Raw genomic sequence first — 24,997 nt, 5'->3', positions numbered from 1 at the left:
CAACTATCAGCAGTGAGAATGCCAGTTTATATGCAATTCAGTGAGTTCATGCAATAGTTTGTAAGCCTGAAGAATGTCAGTATCCTTTTCTGATCCATAGCCTTCAGTGTTACTTTTACAAACAGCATGAAAACTCTGGGGCCTAGTGACAGTGGAATGGAGTGGCAATCTAGTTATTCATTTGCCTTCAAATGGGTGAACAATGTTAATCTTGGAGAAAATAATCTGTTAATTCCAAGCAAACTAAGTGGCTGTTCAAAGTCTGTTTTCTGCACATGAAGCCCTACTGCAATGTGCTTTCCAGTTATAAAACCAACAGTCTCCAGATTATTGAATGAGGAAGGTAGCAGAACAATGAGTTTTGAGATAGGACTGTTGGGGAAGTGTTTCAGGCGGTATCTTTGTAGACAAATATGTTGCCCTTTCCCTTCAGTCTATTTGTGTTGGTTTTACTTGCTTTGAAAAGTAATCCTTTTGGGCTAGAAAGACTTGGTTAGTGTCAGATATTCCCGTGGAATACCCAGTCACCAATTGTATGCGAACTTCATAACTTCTGCTGCTCTCACAAAGTGTACTATAGGAATAGGTAGGGGAAAGAAGGCATAAAAATCTTAAGACTTTCACCTTATTTGTTTCAAGTCATTGTTCTTTCCTCTTTTTCCTATGTTTTAGAAAGCTTTCACTTGCTGCTATCAATTTCTCTCATTGGCAGAAGAAAAAGGAGTTATTGAAGGGCTTTTTCTCTTTAGAGGAAGTGCTCATTCCAGGGCATTTTCTCCTGAAACTTGTCTCCAAAACCAAGACAGCATTGCTTATGCATACCTAGCCTCTGGATTAAGACAGATTCTTTCTGGGCAACTTTTGCTTTGCTTGCCATACCCCTTCATGGTTGACCACTAGTGGGAATTTACTATTGCTTCACTTAGTTCATAGGACAGCCAAAGTAATTTTCACTGATATTTAAAAACAAATTCAGTTCTGCTGAGGCATCACTGTTGGATGGCACTTGCGTAATGCCGTACAAGTGAACAGCCCAACCCACTGGATCAGATGAGCTTCTAAACTGCTTGTAAAGCAACTGCTTATTAATTTTGTAAGTAGTAGGGGTACATTATTTATAATCTTATAAAGCCATATACATCTCACAGCATCAGTTACCTTGTTAAAATAACAGATGCCTAATCTGTGGGTCTGTTTCTGTATACAAGTTATTTTGCCAATATTTTATTTTCCCATGACAGGTTAAAAGGGTATAATATGTGTTCACTGCTACATTAGTGGTTAGAAGTCCTTTTGTCAGAAGGCAGTGCTAATGTCCATCTCTGTAATTTTTAATTTTTCTCAGTGAAAATAAGGCAACACTTTGTTGCAAGCTGTCACATTCTGTTTTCATAGAAAAGATTCACTTGAGTTTCAAGACTAGGGTTTTTTTAATTGTCCTAATGGTGGCTTTATGTTTTTCACTAGCACAGACAGTAGCAAACAGACAGTAGTCTGTTTGCAATTGTCATTTGATCACAAAATTTCTGTGGAAAAAACAGCCAATGCCATGGATAGTGAGTTAAATATTGTAAATATTGGAGAATATTTTTGTTGTACGTTTTGTGTAAAAATACTCTCTATTTAAGCCTTCTGACGTTAGGAGAAAATGCATTTGCATAGCTTTTACTTCTGTGAGTTATATTTTCTGTTTCTAAAATTTATGCATCAGTAGTTTGATAGTAATTTTGTAACTGTTTTCCATACTCTAAGCATACATCTAAGAGTGTAGAAGTGTAGACTATGTGTGGTGCATCTTTTCACCTGTTCTGTTTCTGATGCTTTGCTCAGAGGTACATAATTGTCCAAACACTTTTTCTAAGTAAAAAAGAGTTTATATAGATCCCTTTATCAAGTGTGTCTTTTTTCTTTTTTTTTTTTTTTTTTTTTTTTGGTCTAGCACAGTGAGTTTCTTGGAGCAGCAACTCTGATCAGTAATGAGCAGATGATAACAAGTTAAACAGTGCCTGGTAAACAACGCAATCACAGTGGCAACAGTGCACAAGCAACATCAAAGAGCAGGGGACTTTGGTGTCCCCGTGTCAGTAGGAAACATGCCCAGGATCTCAGCTGCCAGAGTGCCTGCAGTTTTTACATAGATTTCTATAGGTCTTGTAACCATGTCTGTTAATGCAACAGAGAATGATCCTCCCAGATTCTTTGTGGGTGGAGAAGATGGAGAGGGATTATTGGATTCAGCCAGATCTACAGATTATGAACACTTCTATGACCATGGGGAAGAAGAGGAGGAAGAGTATGACTCTGTAAGTACTGTAGGAGAACTTGTTCACTATTCTTTGTTCTCAAGCATTATTTTTGATTTCTAATTCTTTTTCAAAAACGGTTTATAAAAAATACTTTTAAAAATATTTTTCAGTATTTAATTATTTTTCAAAAATGGCATTAGCTCACATAAATCTAGAACTGAAATGATGTTCTAAATTGAGAAATTGTTCATATTCAGATAATGATATTTTCATTTTCATTCATTTCACTCAACAATTAATATAATTGTTCATATTCAGATAATGTTTGGAAAAGAAGAATACCAGAAAATTAAGTATACCTTGAACTGTGAAGTAGATGTGCTTAATTTTAGAGAGTTTCAGGACAACTGAGGTTGATGTGCATCATTTGGAGACTTGATTTGGATTCTGGCAATGAACTTGATGGCGGCATAAGCTTCTGTTTTATTTATTTGGATAGTTGGAAGGAAAACATTATTGGGAATTTTTCTTTTGTGTGCTGTCAACTGCTTCAGAGTTAAGTTTTGTTTGCTTTTTTTTCTTTCCTTGCCTTGGTATATTGAAAGTGCATACTAAGTTCATCTTAATTATACCTTAGTTTATTATATCTCTAAAGTGTTCTGAATTGTATTTTGAGCACTGTGCTCACCAATTTTTAGCTTGCTTAATACAAACTCTTAATGGTATTATGCATTAGTCTTAATGTCATTTTTTTAACTCTTTGTTGTTTGTTCTTTTTGCAACATTGCGTTTTATGGAATAGATGACATTTTCACTAATTGTGAATTTCTCTAAAAGGTTTAAATGTAAGACAGCATTGCTAAAGCACTTTCCATGATTAAAAGTAACTTGGAAATGCAGAGTAGCAATGCAAAATTAGCAGCTCAGGTATCTCAATTCAGTGCACCTATTTTGGCAAGGGAAGGTGGCTGGCTAGGTTTCCAAAAGGAATAAGTTGATTTAAAGGATTGCTCTGTGGGTTTTTTGTTTGTTTCCTTTATAGAGCAGAGTAGGTTGGCCGTTGCCTTTAGAAATATCACTGACAGAAAAAAATGATTGAAAGTTTAATGTGAAAGTAAATATAGAGTATGCAATAAAAGTGAAACTGTTTACACGCTAAATAGTTCAGAAATCTAGAAAAGTAGTTTCTTGTTTTCTAATTTTCATAATTCACTTGTAATATTAGGTGATGAGAGACCTTGTGATTGTTAAATAGACATTAAAAAATGACATACATGAAAAATCAATTACTAGTTAATTTCACAGTAAGCCATAAATATGATTTCGTTCAGATCCGACACTCTTGACTTAGCCTTTGATCATGTCTGGTAACAATACTCAAAAAAAGTAATATAGAGCTCTTAAACTGTTTCACTCTTGAGGCATTTTTTTAGGATTTACTGTGATATGCTGTTACGCTTCATTTTGTTATCTGCTAGCAATTTACCTGATTAAAAACTAAATTAATGATAGCATGTGAATTTTAAGAGAAAATACCTACTCTAGTATTGTGCTGCTAAAACCCTGTTGTGTTTCTAAAATTTAGAACACATAAAAATTACTTTTCCCTTCCCCCTGCCTCCTTTCCAGCCACCAGAAAGACAAATTGCAGTTGGGATTTGTTCAATGGCTAAGAAATCAAAGTCCAAACCAATGAAAGAAATTCTTGAACGCCTCTCCATGTTTAAGTATATAACTGTGGTGATATTTGAAGAGGATGTTATTTTGAACGAGCCAGTAGAAAATTGGCCTTTATGCGACTGTCTCATTTCTTTTCACTCTAAAGGTAAATCTTGTAATAATGCCATCTAAATTATTTAAGCTCTTTGAAAGTCCTTTTAGGTTTTTTGTCTTGCAGTTTTATTGGATTTTCCTGGGAAGCGATTCTTTTTTCTTCTTTACTATAATACAACTGACTTCTAAAGTGTGAGTTTTTAAAATGATACTGTTTACATTGCTTGAGAAAGTCTTGTCTGACACAATATAAGAATAGCTGTCCCACTGGTAAATACATTTGAAGCCAGTGGAAACAGTGATGTAGCGCAAAGGCTCAAACTCTTTACTAGTAAATTAAATTACTGTGTCTTGTAATTTTAATTTGTTTTTCTTAATAAACATTTTAGGGTTTCCACTGGACAAAGCAGTAGCTTACGCAAAACTCAGGAATCCGTTCATAATCAATGACTTGAATATGCAGTATCACATACAAGACAGGTAAATAACACTAATCACCTTTTAAAGCAAGCCATTCTTGTCAGAGACTATAAAATCTGTTGTTATTGCATAGCAACAATTCCAGTGTACTGTCCCTGCCCATGGTGGAGGGTTTGGAATCAGATGATTTTTAGCATCTTTTCTGATTCAAACCATCCCGTGATTCCATGATTGTATAGTAGTTTAAATAAAATTACAGCAAATGTTACACTTTATTAATGTATGCATAGTTTCCTGGAATGTGTCTTCAAGTGTGTTTTTTTCTTTTGCTGTTTTTACATTGATGTATCTGAAGATTTACCAAGTTAGAAATTTGCTGGTACAATTTTCTGAAGCTTAGCAAATAAAAAAAGTTTGACTCTTAAAATACATATAGGATACATATGTATAGCAGCTGTACAAGCTCAGATAATTGTAGAATTCATGTGATTTACAGTATTTTTTTTTCTGTAAAGATGACACTTAACAGAAGTTGTTGGTACTCAAAGGTCATGTGGTTATTGAAAGCAAATTTTCTTTTGGAGCTAAGGTCATGCATAGCAAACATTAATAAAACAACAGTAAGCAAAATACATGAACACTGGAACCTTCTGAACAATGAGCAGACTTGCTATTTCAGATGCCTTCAGTTACTGTTCTGTATGAAGTTGGACAGTTGAAAATCTCCTTTAACAAGACAATTGTTTTGTGCAAATGTCTGCTGCGCTGCCAGATAGGAAAGGACTGGCATTGCAAAGTGCATTTTTATTGATGTTGAAGAGATCACTGCAAAAGTACAGCTGTGTCAGTGACCTTTCAAGCATTATATCGGTAAATAGAGTATTTTATGTGTAACCTTATCCTGTGTGATTTGAAAAAAAAAAAGTGTTTTTTTTTCTCCTCCTTGATTGTAAAATGCAAATATTTGCAGGATTTGCTGGCTCATTTCTTCCTGTTCTTTTCTTCTAGAAGAGAAGTCTATGGTATTCTTAAAGCTGAAGGAATTTTACTTCCTCGCTATGCAGTTCTGAACCGTGATCCAAACAATCCACAAGGTAAAAAGAACAGAGAAAAAGTATCAACTATTAGCATCTCACTGTTTCCACTGGAGAACAGTATGGACATAGTGGAAAGCTAAATTTCACTGCCTAGACAATTAATTTTTGTGGTTTGATTTCCACGCCAGCATTTAAAGTGTTGTTGTGTGTTGACGGTGGTCACAAGGGTGTTTGGGTGAAAGAAGAGACATAAATCCTTGACTCCATTATAGAAGGCTTGATTTATTATGTTATGATATATACATATACTATACTATACTAAAAGGAAAAAGAAAGGAGAGTTTCCAGAGGCTGCTAGCTACCTAATCTAAGAACAGAAAAGTAAAGAATGAAAAACAAACCTTGCTCTCCCGGACTGTCTCCAAGAGAGCTCAGTCCTGGATTGGCCACCAACTCCAAACATCCAAACTGGGCCAATCCAGGCAGACCTGTTACATTCCACAGCAGCAGATAACCTATTGTTTATGTCTGGTTGCTGAACTTCTCAGCTTCAGCAGGAAAATCCTAAGAGATTTTTCATAAAAGAAAGGTCTGTGACAGTTATGGACTGACCTTTACTGGCTGTGGGGTGCAGTATGTGAAAAAAAAAAGAGGTTGAGGCTGTGTAAGCATTGTTCAGCATTAACAAAAACATAAAGACTTTTGTCACAAGTTCAAAACATAGCACCATACCAGCTGCTGTCAAGAAAATTAACTACATCCCAGCCAAAGGCATTACAAGTATGCAACTGAGAAATATGATTCTGACACCATACATCTTACAGACATCATAGAATAACTAGAATATAAAGGCCTCCTTACTCAAACTGAGCTTCTAATATGTCACTAAACAGAGCAGCATTCAGGATATTATATTAACCACAATTATTAGTAATTTTCCTTTGGAAAGTAATATTGACAGAAACAAGTGATGCTATTGAATTCTTCCCCTTCTGAGTATAACCAGCCATATATTTGAAATCTGTTCTAGATATATCTGCAGATGCTGTACTACGAATATAAATTGGAATCAATTTTTTGTGTACCTGCAAAAAAACCTGAACATTTTCTACTAAAATGAAAACTTTATGCAACAGTAAGAGATTGCAATGACAGGTCAAGAGAATTTTGCATTAAAATGTCTGCATGATCTATGGATAAAAGGACACATTTATGCTTCAAAAGTGAAATTAAAGCTGCTGCTTGCAGTTAATCAGTATTGAATAGCAGATTCCTGATTGCTGATACCAGAGGACCTAATTTTATGTTCAGGGTGCATTTATCACACAGTATGAGACAGTTCTAGTGGTATGGAAGATGGCTGTGGCATCTGACACCACACTGTGTATACAATTCACCTGCCAGCTCACTGGTATTTCAGAAAAGGGCACTGGAAAAAAGAAGACAAATAGCACTTTCCTCTCTTCAAAACACTTCAAATATACCATCTTATGCACCTGCAGGAGACAAGTTCCTATCTGACACTGAGGAAATCAACAGTAATTCTGGAACACAGTATTTAAATAACATACTATAGACATGGTACAGCAAAAATATACTGCATGTGATCATCAGTCATTGTGCAGTCAGTAAAAATCAGAGAAACAAAGATGTAATAGAATATTATTTTTTCAAACTGCAAATTAATGTAGATCTCTTAATAATTGTATGCCACTAGTATACTGTTACAGTTCTATTCTTTGCACTGTTCTTCAGAATGCAACTTGATTGAAGGAGAAGATCATGTGGAAGTGAATGGAGAAATTTTCCAGAAGCCCTTTGTAGAAAAGCCAGTTAGTGCTGAGGACCACAATGTTTACATTTATTATCCAACATCTGCTGGGGGTGGAAGCCAGAGGCTCTTTCGAAAGGTGAGGTTATTGTACTAAACTATTAAAAAGTTTTATATGTCTAACAGGATTGCAGAGTAATTCTGTCATGTCCTACTTGCTCAGGAATAGTGGCAGATCAGAGGAATTTCAGGAGAACATATAGATTGAATGAAGGCCTATGTTTCTTGCAGTAGATGGTTAGCTACTGCAGATTCTTAGCCACACACCATTAAACACCATTAATGTACTTCTAGAATCTTATAAAAATCTTTTGGCAATGGTCAAAAGTTTGCTTCATTTGGTACATGAAGTGTTTTCTTAGTGCAAGTGTGTTATTTTAGGTGGTTTCAAAGTTTCTCAAGCAGTATTCTTTGAGTTTTTTAATGGAAAAATACACCTTTCAGATTGGCAGCAGAAGCAGTGTTTATTCTCCTGAAAGCAGTGTGAGGAAAACAGGCTCCTATATTTATGAGGAATTCATGCCTACAGATGGAACTGATGTGAAGGTATGACAACTGTGCGTTCTTATTTATATTTAGAACAATCAAGTGCTCAAAGAGCTTGTCAGTTTTAAGTCTTGGTCAAGGATTAATTTTAATTGAGTTTTACTATAGTTCATAAGTAAAAAATGCATTTCTGATTCTAGCTAAACATGGTACTTGTAATGTAGAGTAGCTGTGCTTGCATTGTTAGAATCAAGTGCTGGAGGCTTGCTACCTGATATATTCTCTTCCTTTTTTTGTATTGTATTAGTGCCAGAACAGCATCTTCTTTCCCATGCTAACAGGTGCTGCCTAGATATTTTATCTGAAGTTTAAGGGTTACAAAGAAATCTGACTGAAGTAGATCTTAGAATGCTAATTTATAAGCAAAAGTTACATGCTAAAATTTTATGGGGTCAAAGAAAATAACCTTTGTGGACCTTATCTATAATAATTTTCACTCTTTCATTTAAGTTCTTAACAGAGTTATTAGGTACCATGAGAGAATGCTAAAACAGAGCAATAACAAAGTAGGTGTTAAACCAGCTTTGTGTGAAGATTACTTCCTTTCCCTTTGTGTTAATTTTGGCTATTTTAAGCCCATTCAAAACATGTGAAAGCAATGTTTTACAACATACATAAGAGATCTCCATATTTAGACAAAAAAGTGCAAGTGTAGACAGTGTGAGGTCTAATCCAAAAGCCCATTTATTAACTGCAGTCAGCTTCTTGGTATCACTTGGTGGTGCATGAGGGGAATACTCTTTCCATGTTCTCAGAAAAGTGCCCTGGTGTATTCTTCTGAAGGTTATTCTGTGCAACACTTTCCACAGAAGTTAATAGTGTTTACAGATGTTTGTGTAAGAGCTTCACAAACTTTCCTCAAAGATTCTTGCAACAAGAAGAGATGCAAATGGCTTGAGGATTAGGGAATATTTTGGCTAGTTGCAATGTAGTCATCAAGCAGCAGTGGCCTTTTAATACTCCAAATAAGTAATGGATTTTTTAACAAGACCATCAACGTTATATTGGGCAGTTTTACTAAACTTATCCTCTTTCCTGAATTCACTGAATTGGCAGTATTGGCACTCATATGCTTTAGCTGAATGCTTTTTTAATCAATGCTTGGAGTTTGTTTTTTAATTAAAAAAAACCTGTAGCCTATTTTTGAGAGCTGGTGACAAAATCTCTTCCAGCATATGCCCCAAACCCTTCAGTGAGCATCAAAACTGCGTTAGAAAGATAACACAATTTTTCTGTCAAGCCCTTGCCTGGAGTTATTCTCTTAATTTAAAAAGTATGTTTACATTTTAGACAGGACGGAACAAAGCAAGGATCTACCCAGCTTTTAAGATTGTCATCCTAAGACTGTCATCTTAAAGCTGGACAGATCCTTGCTTTGTTCTGTCCTGTCTAAAATGTAAACATACTTTTTAAATTAAGATAATAATATTGTGGCCAGATTTCCAAAAGTAAACTGAAATAATTTTCAAATTAACCTGTTCTCCAGGTTCTGCAGATGTTTTGGAGAAGAAACCATTTACATCTCTGTAGCATCATAACTGAGAAATTAATTTTTATTAATTGAGTTTTTATAATTACTCTTTTTCTTGTTTTATCCCAGGCTGTCAGTGAATGATGTGTGTTCTCTGAAGGCAGAGAATGCCACTGAGGAAGATACTTTAGTGTGACCTTTTCAATGACAGAAGCAGCTAGTATCTTTTGATGTTGTTGTCACGTTTGAATTGTATGCATACATTTTGCAAATTTATGCAACCTCATTTAAATACACTGGATCAAGAGCTCCTGTTTTTCAATACAGGTGTACACAGTAGGTCCAGACTATGCTCATGCTGAGGCCCGGAAGTCTCCAGCTCTGGATGGCAAAGTAGAACGAGATAGCGAAGGAAAAGAAGTGAGATACCCAGTCATCCTGAATGCAAGAGAGAAGTTAATTGCTTGGAAAGTATGCCTTGCCTTTAAGGTAAGCTGATTGCTTTCCTATCTGATCAAACATTTAGTGTTAATTAATTGCTTGTTACATGAAACTTCCATAGAGGTTTAGTGCATGAGCCAGCAGTGGTAATTAGTGCAGAACTCCTAAGAAGGTGGAAAGTTAAACTTCCATATGACATATTTTTTTAATCAAGAAGGATTTTTCCTTTAATGTATTGAAAAGTTCTGGATAAATTGCTCGTGTTGCATTAGTTCCCTGAATTTACATGTTGCTATTGTGCTTTGCTAGCCCACAGTGTATCTATTTTGTGTTTAATGTTTTCACATGTTTTGATACTAGTTTCTAAGTTAGCAAAACACACTTTCAATAACGTTTTTGTAACTTCTGTTACATAGTATTTTCACCAGGTATGGATTCATTGTTAATTTGGTAGTTACATTATTAAGTACTTACTTGAATAAATTGTGTTAATTTGATCGTTTTGATTTTTGTATCATTTTAAGATTGCTGTATAGTTACAAGGATTCTTTTCTTGAAAACATCATTTAGTCTCTTACCCTCCTTTCAACTGTTTTATAAGAAGGCTTTCAGTCTATCTCCTTTACCTGTATGTGACTGTGATGGCATTCTGTTTGGTGTGGACCTCTGTCAGCAAAGCGGGCTTTGAGGTCTTAAAAAGTAATCTGTTGAAATAGGTTCTAGTATTCTCTACTAATGATATCAATAGTATGTTAATGTCAAAACTATCTTGTAAAATTTTAACAAAAATGCTTTTCCAATTTTTTTTTGTAATTTCTTGCCTACCATCCTTAAAAACCATATATAGTGGGAAACCACTGTCAGAAAGGGGGACTTGTGGGCCCATGGTTGCTGTGAGTCTTGAAATTTGTGCTCTTGTGAACTTGACCTTCAATACTAATACTACTAGGAATATGGAGGAAGGATAAAATCAAGTTGGGAATAAAAAGTTAAAAACAGGAAGATGTTTGCATGATGTGGGTGAGCCAAACATGGAACTCACATACGGTAGTAAGTGTAAAGTGTAACATGTTTTGGTCATATTTACAGATGAATACCTGGTTAAAATATAAAATTTGTTTAGAATAAGCAGTCCTAAATCACTTGAACTTTTATTCTTTAAAACAGCAAACAGTTTGTGGCTTTGATTTGCTACGTGCTAATGGACAGTCCTATGTCTGTGATGTGAATGGCTTCAGTTTTGTGAAAAACTCCATGAAGTACTATGATGATTGTGCTAAAATACTGGGGTAAGAGTTTCCTGATTTATTTCAGATTTGCTTATTAACTTCCTTGCATGTTATTGTAGTTTATGTACTGCCAAATTTCTTACTGTTATTGTTTACTTATTACTATGAATTATTGTTATTACAATTAATATTATTTTTATTACTATTAATTATGAATTATTTATTTTAAATTAAATATCACATTAAAAGTCATTAACTTAAACAATTAAAAAATCCTTAAAGAGAATCCTAAGTCAATAAAAAAATACTAACTAAATTCCTTATTCCTAAAATTATTCCAGACATCTGAGTTTTTAAAAGTGCTTACAGCTAACTGAATAAGTATTTTTAAATCAAGATTAAGTTCTTAAAGGTAGCTGAGATCTTTTCAAGTAGTGAAGCGCTGCTGGATGGTTGTGACTGCTGCTGTTTAATGTGTCCAAATTGCTGTACATTGCCCTTAATCTGAAGCTGGTGTATACTTGTATGTTTGTGGATTTCATACTCGTAAAACCAGACTGAAATAGAATCAGGGCATCTTCTATCATACCGTCTTGTCTCTGCCACTGGAGGTAAAAAAAAGTATAATGAGGGATCATATAGAATTGGGTATAGAATTCTATGCCAAGGAAATGTTGTCTTCAAAGTAGGCTAAGCACATTGTGACTGGCTTTACAGTAAGGTTGCACTGATGAGATACAGCATGAATTTTGCATGATCTAATGGTCTGGAATTTCGTTATGTTGAGGAATTTGCAAGTTTTTTCAAGGTTTTTAGCAATTGTATTTTGGCTTATTCTACTTTAAGATGGACCTTTTTTTCCTGTCTGTGTTACTGCTTCTTACGTAGCTATTAGTCTGAAGTTCAGTGTAGTTTGATAAAAGATTTATGAAACAGAACATTATATGTACCATCCTTCTTGAGGTGGAGACTGCGTTGTCATTTTGTAGTTACAATGAGAGACTGTACCTATTTTTCCAGTTTTATCACAGAAATGTGAGAAACTACTGGTAAAAAATAACAGTTAACTCTTTGATGAGAATGGTTTGGTGATTATTAGACGCTTTTAGTTAGGCAGCGAAGCCAATTGTGTGCATATATAAATGGACAAGAGTAATTCCTATCCAAGGAACTCTTAGGAACTGGAGCTGAAAAGCTGAAGTTTGTTACAATTACAGGGCCAGTAGTCTAATGCTCCTGTAGCAGTTGTAATAACTCTAAATTATTAAGTGATCTTTATTATGCAATTAAAAGAAAAATATGTACAGTTATACATTCATGGCTGCTAGTATTTTAAAACTACATTAATAAAGATGCATATATATAATCTGTTTGGAGTTTGCATGCATTGTATAAGCTGTGTATAAACTTGCTTGATTTGTTTTATTTTTAACTCCTCTTTTAGAAATATCATAATGAGAGAACTTGCTCCCCAGTTTCAAATACCATGGTCAATTCCTTTGGAAGCTGAAGACATTCCTATTGTGCCAACCACCTCTGGAACAATGTAAGAAAATAGTAGCTACACCTAAATTGTGCAAACTCCCTATGTAACTTTTGTGTGAATATTTTTTTTCTCTTTGCAAGGTGTGCCCACACTGCTCTGTGAATGCTTGTTTTGTGTGCTGAAAACAAGGAAGGAATCACAATTGCTATATCAGCAGTCACAGTTTCTCACCCTTAGTCAAGCTGAGTATAGAACAGCAGATTTTATAGTTTAGCATCTTTTATACATAGCTTCCACTGCTAATCATTGTTCCAGCACCAACTTAATATGTGCTTCTAATAAACATGCTCTCTCATTTAATGATCCTCAAAATTTTTGTATTAAAAACGACTTCAGATAGATATTCTATAGTTACTAAAGTCCTAAAATCAGTATTTATATTTTATACTTACATCATTTTCAGTTAACCTTATATTTTTGCATATACTTCCATCACTTCTGTAGTTAATGTCAAATGACTACAACTTTGTCAATTGTCTTGATTGTAGTTGGTTTAATATTAAATAAAAGACCCTTGTGTACAGTGTTGTGAAATACAACCCTTGACATTTCAGGATGGAGCTTAGATGTGTTATAGCTGTAATACGCCATGGGGATCGAACACCAAAGCAAAAAATGAAAATGGAAGTAAAACATCAGAGGTAAATAGAATCTTGGTAAAAGTTATTTCCCATATTTTAGAGTATAGGATTTTGTGGCTAAGCAAGTAGTGAATTAACCAGGAATTGCACAATTGCAAGTTGCTTTTTGTTTTTGTTATCCTCTAAATCTAACAGTTTTAGATACTACAAGTAATTGCAAGTCTGCACCTCTCTTTCTGACAGGACTGTCAACTTACTTGAGCAGATTTCCTTCAACACATGCTGTGCCTTGTTTGTGTCCTGTTTGATTTTATGGAAAATGCATTTGTGTCTATAAATGTCTTTATTAAAAATAATGCAGCAGAGAATGTTTTTGATTCTCTATTAAACCATGGTTTCTGCCTTCTGCTTTTTATCATAACTATTCTTGTACGCAATGTCATATTACTTTTTCTAGTAATTTTGGCAAAGTTTAATGACTCTAAATTTCTGGTAGATACCATCTTTATGTGGCATTCATAAGACAACTTAGATAATTGACCTGGAACTAGGTGGAGTTTCAGTAAAAAGGAATTGTTTATTTTGGGACTAGATTCTTGCTTTCAGAACATGCTGAAGAAGAGTAGGACTGCTCATTTGCTGGTTTTGGTCCCTACTTCTGTTCAGGATCATTCTTGAAGATTAGGAATTGATATAGCTGCATATTCAAATAATATATCATTTAAATATATAGAATATAATTTTTTTTTAATACTTAGCAAGTCAGTGAGAGACTGACTAAGTCACTTTCGGTGCTCTTGTTTCCCTAATGCATTGAAAACTTTCTGAGGAGATGGGATTTAAATAAAACTTGGTTAGACCTCTGTACTGCAAGTTTTAACCTAACTTTCAAATACTGTAAAGGTACTAATTTTAGATCACTTTAAGAGTCTCTTGTTCAAGTAGAGTAATTGAATTTATTAATGGAATTTTAAAGTTATTTTTCTTTTTCTTAAAGATTTTTTGATCTCTTTGAAAAATGTGATGGATATAAATCTGGAAAACTGAAACTGAAAAAACCAAAACAGTTGCAGGCAAGTTTCTTTATTTTTTTACTGTAATATTTTGTAAGTAGAAATCTATTTATTTAATTAAATCTTATGTTTCCTTCCGTTAGGAAGTACTTGATATAGCAAGGCAGCTCCTTGTAGAACTTGGGCAAAACAATGATTCTGAAATTGAAGAAAGTAAAGCAAAACTTGAACAGCTAAAGACTGTGTTAGAAATGTAAGTATCTAATTTTCAGGCTTCATAGCAATGAAGTTATATCTGCTGTTTTGACTTGTTCCACCAGTTACTTTGTGGATTGCAGTGTTATCAAATACATAATAATATAATAATTCAAGCACAATGTTTTTGAAGAGAAGGGATGTCATGTTTTTCAAATATGTTTTTTCATTACTGTTTTTTTTCTTCTTGACCTTTTCATTTACCTTATTGCTGTATCTAGTGTCTCAGTATACGTTCAAAAAGAGAAGGTTACTTTCGTTGATGTCAAATTTTGTCTTGCATGTTTTTAAACTGAAAATACTTGTAAGCAGGGTCTACTTCTTGTAGTGTGGCATAATGACATCTGATAAAGCCAGTTAGAACTGTCACCATGCTTGCTTGTCTATTTACAGCAAACTCTGAGGATTGAAGATAAATAAGTCTTTGTATACTAAGCCTGAAATACTTAGTAACAAAAAAAACCCTGCCTTTAAAAGCCCAACAAAACAAAAAAGCAACAGAAACAAAAGACTTCAAGGTTTATTAAAGATCTGACATCTTAGACTGTGAAATTGTAATAGGAATTTTTAATTTAAAAAATATCAGGGAACAGACAATAATTATTGAAATTTATCATAATTGTTTTAAATACGGAATTTTGCTTGAGGATTTAATGGGCTATAAAACCAGTAGCCATCTACACTGTGAGACCAGTTTCTGGATACTGATAGCCACTGTAGTTTTGGATCTGAATAGATCAATTACTTGTGCCATGTCCAATACTGCTTGTTGTTGTTGGGGGGGGAGGTGCTGTAAAAGGTAGAACTAAATAGTATTTAAAGATGTTTCATTATATAGTTGTTATTTCTGCTAATTCTGTGCTTGTTGAATTAATGTTTATTCTAAGGACTGCTTCAATAAATGTTGGTCAAATGCACAAATCATTGACCAACAGAGAATTATTATATCCTCTTATAGGATTTTAGCAGTTTTGGAGGAAGATAATTAAAATGTTTCTTTCCCTTTTCCTCTCTCATTTTTCCCTTTTCCTGCTTAAGGTATGGGCATTTTTCAGGCATAAATCGCAAAGTTCAGTTAACATATCTTCCTCACGGCTGCCCTAAGACTTCCAGTGAAGAGGAAGGTATTGTATTACTTTTGTACCTAACCACTTAATATTATGTGTGTATAAATAGTCATGGACTACTGATAGAACATGTCTTGATGTTAAAAAGAGGGAATATTCTACTTTGAAAGAATGTATAGTTAGCAGATATTCACAGTAATCTGCTGAATTGTGCACCTAAAACTCTGTAGTAAATTTGTCTTCTAAGCCTGCTCTTCTGCAACAGAAGAATAACATGAAAAGAAACTTCAGTGATTCACCAAAATGGTGTTTTGAGCCAGTATGAGAAAATCTCACTCGACAATTACTATCTTTAAAACATTTACAAATTGTAGGGTGTTCAGCATCCAATTTGTTTTAATTTTTCTGTCTTGATTTACCTTTTGCTTCAGATTCATGCTAAATATTTTTCATATATATTCTCTTTATAGTTTAATTATTTCAGTTTTCTCTGTTTAAAGTGCCTGTTTAGTTCACCAGGTCAATATGTCCTTAATGTTAGAATACTACTAGAGATTCATAATGTTGAAGAGGTCCTTTGATGAAGCTTCTCATAGGCCAAACACTTTTTGTTCATTTGGAAAAAAAATAACAATATACTCAAGTACTAAGCTTTTCTCCCTGTGTAAAATTAGATAATAGAAGAAATGAGCCATCCCTGCTTCTGGTTCTGAAATGGGGAGGAGAGTTGACCCCTGCAGGCAGGGTTCAAGCAGAGGAGCTTGGAAGAGCTTTCAGGTGTATGTATCCAGGCGGACAAGGTAAAAAGAAAATTATCATAATAATTTTCAAAAGAAAGTCAATTGAGTGTCATAAATCACTTTTGAAGATAATCAAGTGCAAGATGAGAGCTTGAGCAAAATGTTTATTTGGTAGGAGATTATGCTGGATTTCCTGGATGTGGATTACTTAGATTACATAGCACTTACCGACATGATCTCAAAATCTATGCTTCTGATGAGGGACGAGTTCAGATGACTGCAGCAGCTTTTGCAAAGGTACAATGTGAAACGGTATTTTCATTTCTAAAATTCTGATATTCTCAGGTTTGTGTTTTCTTTTGAAATCTGGGAGAGATTTACAGTTTATTAGAAAAAGGTATTTTCAAAGAGTGTGAAAAAGTTTCAAATAATGTGCCAAACATTTGAAGTTCTTTGAGCAGATGAAGACAGTTTTTAATTAAACAGCCCTGTCCGAGGCACTTTTGTCCTCTTCCTCATAAGATTCTGTGAACAAGCTGCTCTGACAAGTGAACTGTCTGCTCACTTGAAATCCTGGGCTTTAATGCAAGTATTTGTCTCCTTTACTTCTCCATGGATCTGTTATAACATCAGATTTCAATTAGCAAGACTGCCATCTACCTTTACTTTCCTGACACTTGTGAGTAACTTGTGAGGTCCAGGGCAATGCCTGTGCTCAATAGCTCATCAGTGACCTCTGTGAAAGAATTGTCCTAGACGTTTTCTAGAAATCTTGATTCCTTGTCCCCTGCAATATTACCATAGAGGTGTCCAGGGCTGAGAATACTCATGGAAAAAAGGCCTGCAATTAGGTAGCTTTCTCCACTTGTGTTAAGAAGGTTTCATCCATTTCCCCTTTTAAATTGGGGGATCTGTAATAGAGGCCTGCCATGATACTGTGATGTCTACCTGGCTTCCAAAAGGTCCTAGAGTTACAGCAAAAGTCCATTCATGTGACCTATTCTACAATATCTCTCTAATGTGAATTAACTTAAAACTCTACAAGTCTTCAGACTTCCTGTTTCTATTTGTTTCTATGCTGCATGTGTTTGTACAGAAATATTTCAACCATCTGACCTGCTTTCCCTTGGTCAGCAGGCTTGAAGAGACACCACACCATTTCCCTTCTTTATTCCAGAGCCCCTCCATTGCCAGAAAAGTCACAAAAGTTTCCAGCCTTCTTCATTTTGGAATTCTCCATTCACCTCTTGTTCAAGGCTTTGATTGTCCTGTGACTCACATGGCTTGGGGTTTTGCGTCTGTAGAGTCTCTGTAAGACCCTACTTATCTGCTGTTTATCCTGCCAGATGCTATTTGGTTTGCAAACCCTTCCCATAGCTCCTCTCTGGTGACACAAGTCCTTGAGCAAAGCATGTCACCCACAAGTCAGGCAGCTCTTGCTTCCAGCCTCAGGGAGAGGGCACCTGCACTCCCTACAATCCAGGACCCGAACAGCTGGTGTTGGGGAACATTCTCTGTGGCATGTCACCATCACTGTTGCACCATCTGTATCAATCATGCAGACTAGCAGTACATAGGGACCCATTTCTGTGTAAATATAGGCATTGTGCCCTTGTTTATCTAACCTATAGCCAAGTGATACCATCTTGAATTTAAATTAGTGTTTTGGGCGTTTTTTTAAAGATATTCATTTTTTCATCTTCATCTATTTGCCTGAATAATGGTATTGTTTGCTTCAGGGACTTCTGGCCTTAGAGGGAGAGCTGACTCCTATTCTTGTCCAGATGGTAAAAAGTGCTAATATGAATGGTCTGTTGGACAGTGACAGTGATTCCTTAAGCAGCTGTCAACATCGTGTTAAAGCAAGGCTCCATGAAATTCTCCAGAGAGACAGAGAATTTACTGCTGATGACTATGATAAGGTTAGTGTATTATTAGTTTCCCATTAAATAAAATAACTAACTATGAAAATTCCTGTGCAAACGTACTGAGCAGTGATTTTATGTATCTGTTTTGCAAAATTATTTGCATGCTTGCAGATAGTTTGAAGTGCAAAGGTGGCTGTACTAATTGTGGCTGTAGATATTTCATCCTGCAATTTTGGTAATCAGAATAGCTACAAACTTTGAAGTAGAAGTGGACAGGGATCTTGTTGGTAAACCTTTTTCACTGTTCCATTAAAGTATTTTAATTACTGAAGGAATGACATTATATTGTTTGCGTTTTTTGTAATCTTTACTTTGACAGTATGTGATGTAACACTGCTGCAGTTGTTTCAATCATTGATCCACTGCAAGGTCTTTTTTTTTACTTAGAATACTAAGATACTGAAAACCAGTAGAATACTTTCAGTGAAATGAAATATCTCATTAACATGCTAAATTAGCATGTAGTAATACAGTTTATGTTGACTTAATACAGACCATGTCATTGTTTCTGGTTTTAAATCTATTGTTTGTTGTGGTTAAGAACTTCTTTATCTTTCAATTGCTCATCTCTGTCTCGTATAACAACTAAATACAAGTCCTCAAACGAGATTTAAGCTTAAACTACTATTTTTGAAAAAGTACTGAGAGCAAATTAATTAAGAATAATATACCCTACATGTATATACCCTGTGGATTCATTTAAATACATAACGTATCGTGCAAACCACTCCTAGCAGTGGATTCAACAGTAATTGGAAAATGCAAGGATTTATTGATGTCTGTTATATAGATATAAGGTTTTAAATTGGCTAGAACTAATAGAGTTCCTGTTCGCTCGCAGAGTTACTAACCTTTGGGATTATAAGGCAATAAAAACTTGGGGGGATGCATTTATTTGTGGAGGTTTTTTAATCTACTTGTGATTTGGGAAAATTGTATGAGGTTTATTCCTGTGCCTTCCTCCCTATTACATATAAGTAATCAATTTTTTGATTACTTCATAATAGGGAGATAGGAACTGCTTAGTGTTAGGTAGAGGGCAGAAGTTTTCCACATCCAAATTACTCTGTCCATTTCAGGAAACTGAGGAAAGTGCAAATAAATGTGTGTTTTGTGTATAAATTACTGTTTCATATCATTGGTCACTTTGAATTCTTCAGACTTTTCTGAAAAAATTGAGGCTAAGCCTCACATATACATTGACTGTATTGTTTTAGTGACACTCACCTCATTGGTGGTAGTTTGTAGCTTTTACCGTTTCTATAATTTATTCAGTTCTGAAGAACATCTCATATGTGGTTGCTATATGTGCATTTAAAAGCTTTCTTTTTGTGTTTGTGTCCTGCAGTTGTAGAAACAAAAACCTATGACAGGAATAACCAAACTTTTTTTAAGTTACCAGTTACTATTGTGAATCTGGTTCCTATAGAGCAAAAAAATATTTTGTGAGGCGTGTAACTTAATGACAACATTTCTAACAGAATTTACTTTTGTAAGCTTTTGAATACAGAAGTTACTTGAAAGGAAGATATGGAAGCTTGCTAAGTATATACAAAGTTTTACACATCTTCCCAATTTTCCTGTCTTGGAATAAAAGAAATGGTTTTACAAATGCTTGTAGTTACTCATATTTACTGTATAGAATTAGTTGCTCTATGAATTTCTTATTACCTTTGAATCCCTAGTAAATGGTACCGTGTTTTGGTGAATCTTCTTAATGCCTCAAAGGTAATAGATAGTTGATAAATTATTAAAAATGTTCATAGCAACCTGCTTGAGTTCTTTTTCTCCAGTACTTGGTATCTTTGACATGTTTCATCTTATCTCACCAGGTCTTTCAAATCTAGTCTGTTCATTTAATTTTGTGTTTATCTCAAATTGCAGCTAACTCCATCTGGAAGCATCTCACTGATAAAATCAATGCAGGTTATTAAAAATCCTGTAAAGACATGTGACAAGGTCTATTACTTGATACAGAGTTTGACTTCTCAGATCAGGCAGAGAATGGAAGACCCAAAGTCTGCAGGTACTGAAACGTTTTTGTGCTTGTATTTAGTTTCTCTAGTTAACATTCATGAAAGAGACCTGTAATGTAACTTCTACACTAAACTCACTTTTACCAGAACATCAGTCAACCAATGATTAAGTATTTTCACTGTCTGGTTTCATATGCATAGTTTTGAAGTAAAAAGCATGAGGAACATGTGGTTGCATTGCAGGTAAGGGCTCTTTGGTGTTCAGAAATTCCAGTGTTTGCAGAAATTCTTGTCTTAGTAATTTGACACAAAAGTAATAGGAAAAATTGATGGTACTAAAGCTAATTTATATAGGTACATCTTATATTTAAAGGCCAGTGGTGTATTTCTGCAGCAATGTGTTTTACTATCATAGTGGAGCTATGTAATTGTGATGCTTTCAGCACTAAAATTGATTATATGTCCTGCTATCCCATCTTAATAGTATCTTATTTTGATCCCTCTGTAATTCAGTTGTTACTACTATGTAATTAAAATGTCCTTTTGTTACTTGAATGGCCTTAATTACTAATAAAAGATACATGTCTATCCAGATATTCAGCTTTACCACAGTGAAACTCTAGAACTGATGCTGCGCAGGTGGGCCAAGCTGGAAAAAGACTTCAAAACCAAAAATGGAAGATATGATATTAGCAAAATTCCTGATATTTATGACTGTATAAAATATGATGTACAACACAATGGATCCTTAAAATTAGAAAACACAATGGAATTATATAGACTTTCAAAGGCTTTAGCTGACATTGTGATTCCTCAGGTAAGCATTTTCAGTTATTAAATAGAAGAAAGTGTACAAAAATGCTTTTTTAAATTTTCTTGAAAATGTCTACTTTGCATTTTCTTTTAAAACTTCCACATTTTGCAATAATAGAGGCCTTTAACATTATCTCTTATTTTTCAGTAGCAAGATGACTGTGATTTTTTGGAAAAATTTGATTCTAATTAATCTGTGTTCAGGGTGAATTTTTCTAGAAATTTAGGGTGTGAACATGCCTTTTAATACATTCCTTACAGCAGTATACTAAAATAAAAGGGTTCATCTTCACCATTCATCATAGATTTAACAGTTGCCTTTGAGAATAACTATGTTTTCTTAAATTGCTTTTAATTTCATTTCTCCAATTCATAGAAATTTCATTTTTGGGCTCTTTCCAAATGATGATGTTAATCCTAATCTATGCAATTTAACTAATTCCAAACAATTTTAATTTAAAAAGATCTTTCTGCTTTTTCAAAATTGTAAGATTCCATGATGTGAATGTACACATTAAATTTCGTAGACTTTCAGGCCAGAAATGGACATGTTAAACTTACATCCTCTGTAAGCTGTTAAACTTTGTTTAGCTCTAAAATCTTGTAGGTGGCAGGTCATGAAATTGATTTGTGATAACAGGACAGAACAGACTAAAGCTTTCCCCAGGTGTCCCTGCAGTTACAGAACAGTGTTATAACGGAGGTGCTTACCCATATTGTATGCAGCATTTGAAGGAAGTTCTTCCTCCCCCATCTCTCAAACTCCTTGACATGAAAGACAAAAATAGTAGTGATGCTTAGAATGCATTGTTGTGTGTGGGTCTATTAAGCTGAAATTTTGAATTGAAAGTTAGAGAAGAGCAGGTAAAAATGAGGACACATACTGAAGGAAGAAAAACAAAGACTTTATAGCCTACATAATTCAGAGGAAGAGTGCTTGTGTTACTCTCTGGGGTAACAAGAAGATCCATTCTAACTTTCATACCACGGGCAGCACAGAGTATGAAGCTCCTGGAAGAACATACTTTTAAATATTGATGATATTACAACATTTAATATCACCAGTAATTTCTCAGTTGTACATAAATACCATTTGTGTTATTATTTGACATCAATGGAAGTCTCTGGGGTGGCTTACTCTAAACTAAGGGAGACATACCAAATACATCTCTTTAGTGACTGTTAAAAGAAAGGAAAAAAAAGAAATTAAAAACCACAACATTTTGGGGGCAGGATAGGAGATGGAGATGGTGACAAGAAGGCAGAATGACTCCACAGATACTATGGTTAAGAAAAAGAGCTTTATCATACCAGAAGGTAAATCCACTTCTTTGGTCTAACTAATGAAGGAAAACTTTTTGTCTATATCAAGTCAAACAGCAAAAAGGCAAACTGCTGGTTAGTTGAAGCTACATCACTAATCGTAAGTAGTAAAAATGTTAAAAAAATGGTTTGTAGCCAGAGCAAACTAATAGGTGACTAATTTGCTTTAATATAGAAGCTTTGAATTAGAAGGCATATTAATCTTTAACTGAATTTTAAAAGTCAATTTGTTTTTACACAGGAATATGGTATTTCTAAAGCTGAGAAATTGGAGATTGCCAAAGGTTACTGCACTCCACTAGTCAGGAAAATTCGTTCTGACCTTCAGAGAACTCAAGATGATGACACTGTAAATAAGCTTCACCCTCTGTAAGCCAGTTACTTCTTTACATGGTTACATTAATTACTGTAAAAAATAGAGCTATTCTTTGTGTTTCAAATTTGAAGAATCTTCTTAGCTCATAGAGAATAGAAAATATAATTTATTTTTTATTAACAACTATTTTAAAAATAAGGGCACATCTTATCATAGTCTAATAACATTTTGCTTTTTTTTAAGCTACTCCAGGGGTGTTATGTCCCCAGAACGCCATGTTCGTACCCGGCTGTATTTCACCAGTGAGAGTCATGTCCACTCTCTGTTATCCACCCTTCGTTATGGTGCCTTATGTGATGTAAGTTTCTCTGTTGAAGCCCTAATATTTTGAGAGGAACCTGAATCTTCCTCTGACTATATCAACTGAAACGTTAAGTGTCTTTGAAATTTATCACATTTTTTCAAACTTTATTTTCTATTACTTATGCAGAGACATACTGCAAATTGCACATTATTAGCATGTTAATTTCCATCAAAGTAATGCTGTGTTCTGTTGGCTGTATGTGTTAGAATCACAAATAGATGTGGAAAGGCCAGATGCTTCTTTTTTGTCTTCTGTTGTCACCAATAATTCTTTCAACTTTTATTCTCAAGTTATGATTCAGGGTTCTCTTGAATTTACTTTTGTACTGGCTTACTATTTTTGTCCATTGACATATTGTCAAAACATCCCTACCTAATTTCAAGACTGCTTATATAGTAAAAAGTTCCTCCTGTACAGTGAATTTTCTTACTTTCCTGTACTGTTATAGACTACTACAAAGGTGGTGCATTATCTCCATCTGATAGTCTTTGACACTGAAAAAGACAAGGTCTCCAGATTCAGAAATTACTTAAACTAAGCTCTTGGAGTAGATATATACAGCACCACATCTGCTTGTAAGATACCTTTTGACTTATACACTGGTTTTCAAATTGTCATGTTGACATACTTGCTTCTGGTAATGGATGACTAAACTCAGTGATGGCAAAAGCATTTATAAATCTCTGTGACATGCTACAACAGGTGCACTCCGAGTTAAAGTCTGATAAACTCTTAATTTTTCTTTAAGGTGGATTACTAAATGGTTTCTTTGCTACAGCATGAAAAAGGTGACTATTCATTTAAGTAGTTTGGGATATGACGGTTGCACCTCTTCTATATACTAGAAAACTTCGTTTACTCTGTTTGGCTGATATCTCTGTTAGTGTAATATCTAAAAACATTTTTCACAATATACTAGCTGAAATGAATTTATTGCAATATTAGCAGTTCTCATCAGGAGAATTGAAAACAGTGCCTCTGTCTACGTATCATAATTGGCGAAAAAACATGAAAGACACACTGAAATAACATGAAAAGTTTGCTCTTCACTTCTCAGTCATTTGATCAGCAATTTTAAGTCACTCATGGAGGTTCATAATTAGTTTTTTTCATTGTACCTCTGCTTTTTCCTTAACTATGATGAGCTTTGCACGTCTGCTATGAAAATCTGTGTAAATGGGGGAAAAGTGAAATCATCAGTCTTTTTAAAGAAAATACCTAAGTTTTACTTGTTGATTTTTTTTTTTCTTAATAAGGAATCGAAAGATGAACAATGGAAACGAGCTATGGATTACTTAAATGTGGTCAATGAACTCAATTACATGACACAGATTGTTATCATGCTCTATGAGGATCCAAACAAGGTATTTAAAAATTGATAAATATCTTCAGAAATTAGTAGTGCTGAGCTATTTATTAAAGTATAAACCTATTATTTTACTTCAGGAACTTTCTTCGGAAGAACGTTTTCATGTAGAGCTGCATTTCAGTCCAGGAGCAAAAGGGTGTGAGGAAGATAAAAATTTACCATCTGGATATGGATACAGACCTGCCTCCAGAGAGGTAATAATTATGCCTTTCTATAAAGCAAAACTTAGGTTTTGTTTGATCTGGACATACCTAAAATAAACACTTTAAATTTGTTATGTAAAAAATACAAGTGTGGGTTTTTCTTTTGGTAGAAAAACATGCAGTAAAAGATAAGTAGTCCCAATATTTTCTATTTTGAATGGGCACGGAGGTGAAGGACACAGACAGTTTGAATGTTCTAAAGTTTTGCCAGAATTTTTACTATAAATACAAAATACTCTAAGTGATGTCAACATCAGAGTGTCACATGAATAATATTCTGGGAACTGGAAGATATATTTAAGAAAGTAGTTTGGCATGTTTATGAATACATATTGTTGAGGAAGGATTGATATTTTCTAAGATATATTGTCAGGTAAGTGGAGTTATGACTGCTTTTTGTGAAAGGAATGTGAGCAAAGCAAAATATGTGATTTACATCTTGTATTTTTAAAATCAGCTTGTTTTATCTTTATGTGGAATATTTAAGAGCCACTTCTGTCTGCATGTTT

The 24,997-nt window shown here is 34.4% G+C and overlaps 1 protein-coding gene across 18 annotated transcripts in view; it reads left to right on the top strand.

Annotated features, from left to right (window-relative positions):
* PPIP5K2 (diphosphoinositol pentakisphosphate kinase 2) overlaps positions 1–24,997 on the top strand; it is a 48,693-nt gene that overhangs the window by 8,351 nt on the left and 15,345 nt on the right. For 13 of the 18 annotated variants that reach the window (XM_030968113.1, XM_030968111.1, XM_030968110.1 and 10 more), the window contains exons 2-23: positions 1,940–2,303; positions 3,876–4,071; positions 4,409–4,499; positions 5,448–5,533; positions 7,232–7,386; positions 7,752–7,853; positions 9,652–9,813; positions 10,933–11,054; positions 12,439–12,540; positions 13,095–13,181; positions 14,119–14,194; positions 14,278–14,387; positions 15,428–15,513; positions 16,131–16,256; positions 16,372–16,493; positions 17,936–18,118; positions 20,009–20,150; positions 20,694–20,917; positions 22,478–22,605; positions 22,796–22,910; positions 24,173–24,280; positions 24,363–24,479. In XM_030968113.1, the coding sequence (XP_030823973.1) occupies positions 2,160–2,303; positions 3,876–4,071; positions 4,409–4,499; positions 5,448–5,533; positions 7,232–7,386; positions 7,752–7,853; positions 9,652–9,813; positions 10,933–11,054; positions 12,439–12,540; positions 13,095–13,181; positions 14,119–14,194; positions 14,278–14,387; positions 15,428–15,513; positions 16,131–16,256; positions 16,372–16,493; positions 17,936–18,118; positions 20,009–20,150; positions 20,694–20,917; positions 22,478–22,605; positions 22,796–22,910; positions 24,173–24,280; positions 24,363–24,479 (2,784 nt within the window). In that variant the 5' untranslated portion in view covers positions 1,940–2,159. The remainder of the gene's footprint in view (positions 1–1,939; positions 2,304–3,875; positions 4,072–4,408; positions 4,500–5,447; positions 5,534–7,231; positions 7,387–7,751; positions 7,854–9,651; positions 9,814–10,932; positions 11,055–12,438; positions 12,541–13,094; positions 13,182–14,118; positions 14,195–14,277; positions 14,388–15,427; positions 15,514–16,130; positions 16,257–16,371; positions 16,494–17,935; positions 18,119–20,008; positions 20,151–20,693; positions 20,918–22,477; positions 22,606–22,795; positions 22,911–24,172; positions 24,281–24,362; positions 24,480–24,997) is intronic. The other 5 variants (XM_030968101.1, XM_030968096.1, XM_030968104.1 and 2 more) reach the window with 1 other exon arrangement.

Source organism: Camarhynchus parvulus, chromosome Z, assembly GCF_901933205.1.
Source record: "Camarhynchus parvulus chromosome Z, STF_HiC, whole genome shotgun sequence".
NCBI lineage: Eukaryota > Metazoa > Chordata > Aves > Passeriformes > Thraupidae > Camarhynchus > Camarhynchus parvulus.
Note: the sequence above shows the minus strand (reverse complement) of the source record. Positions and strands in the feature narration are given on the sequence as shown.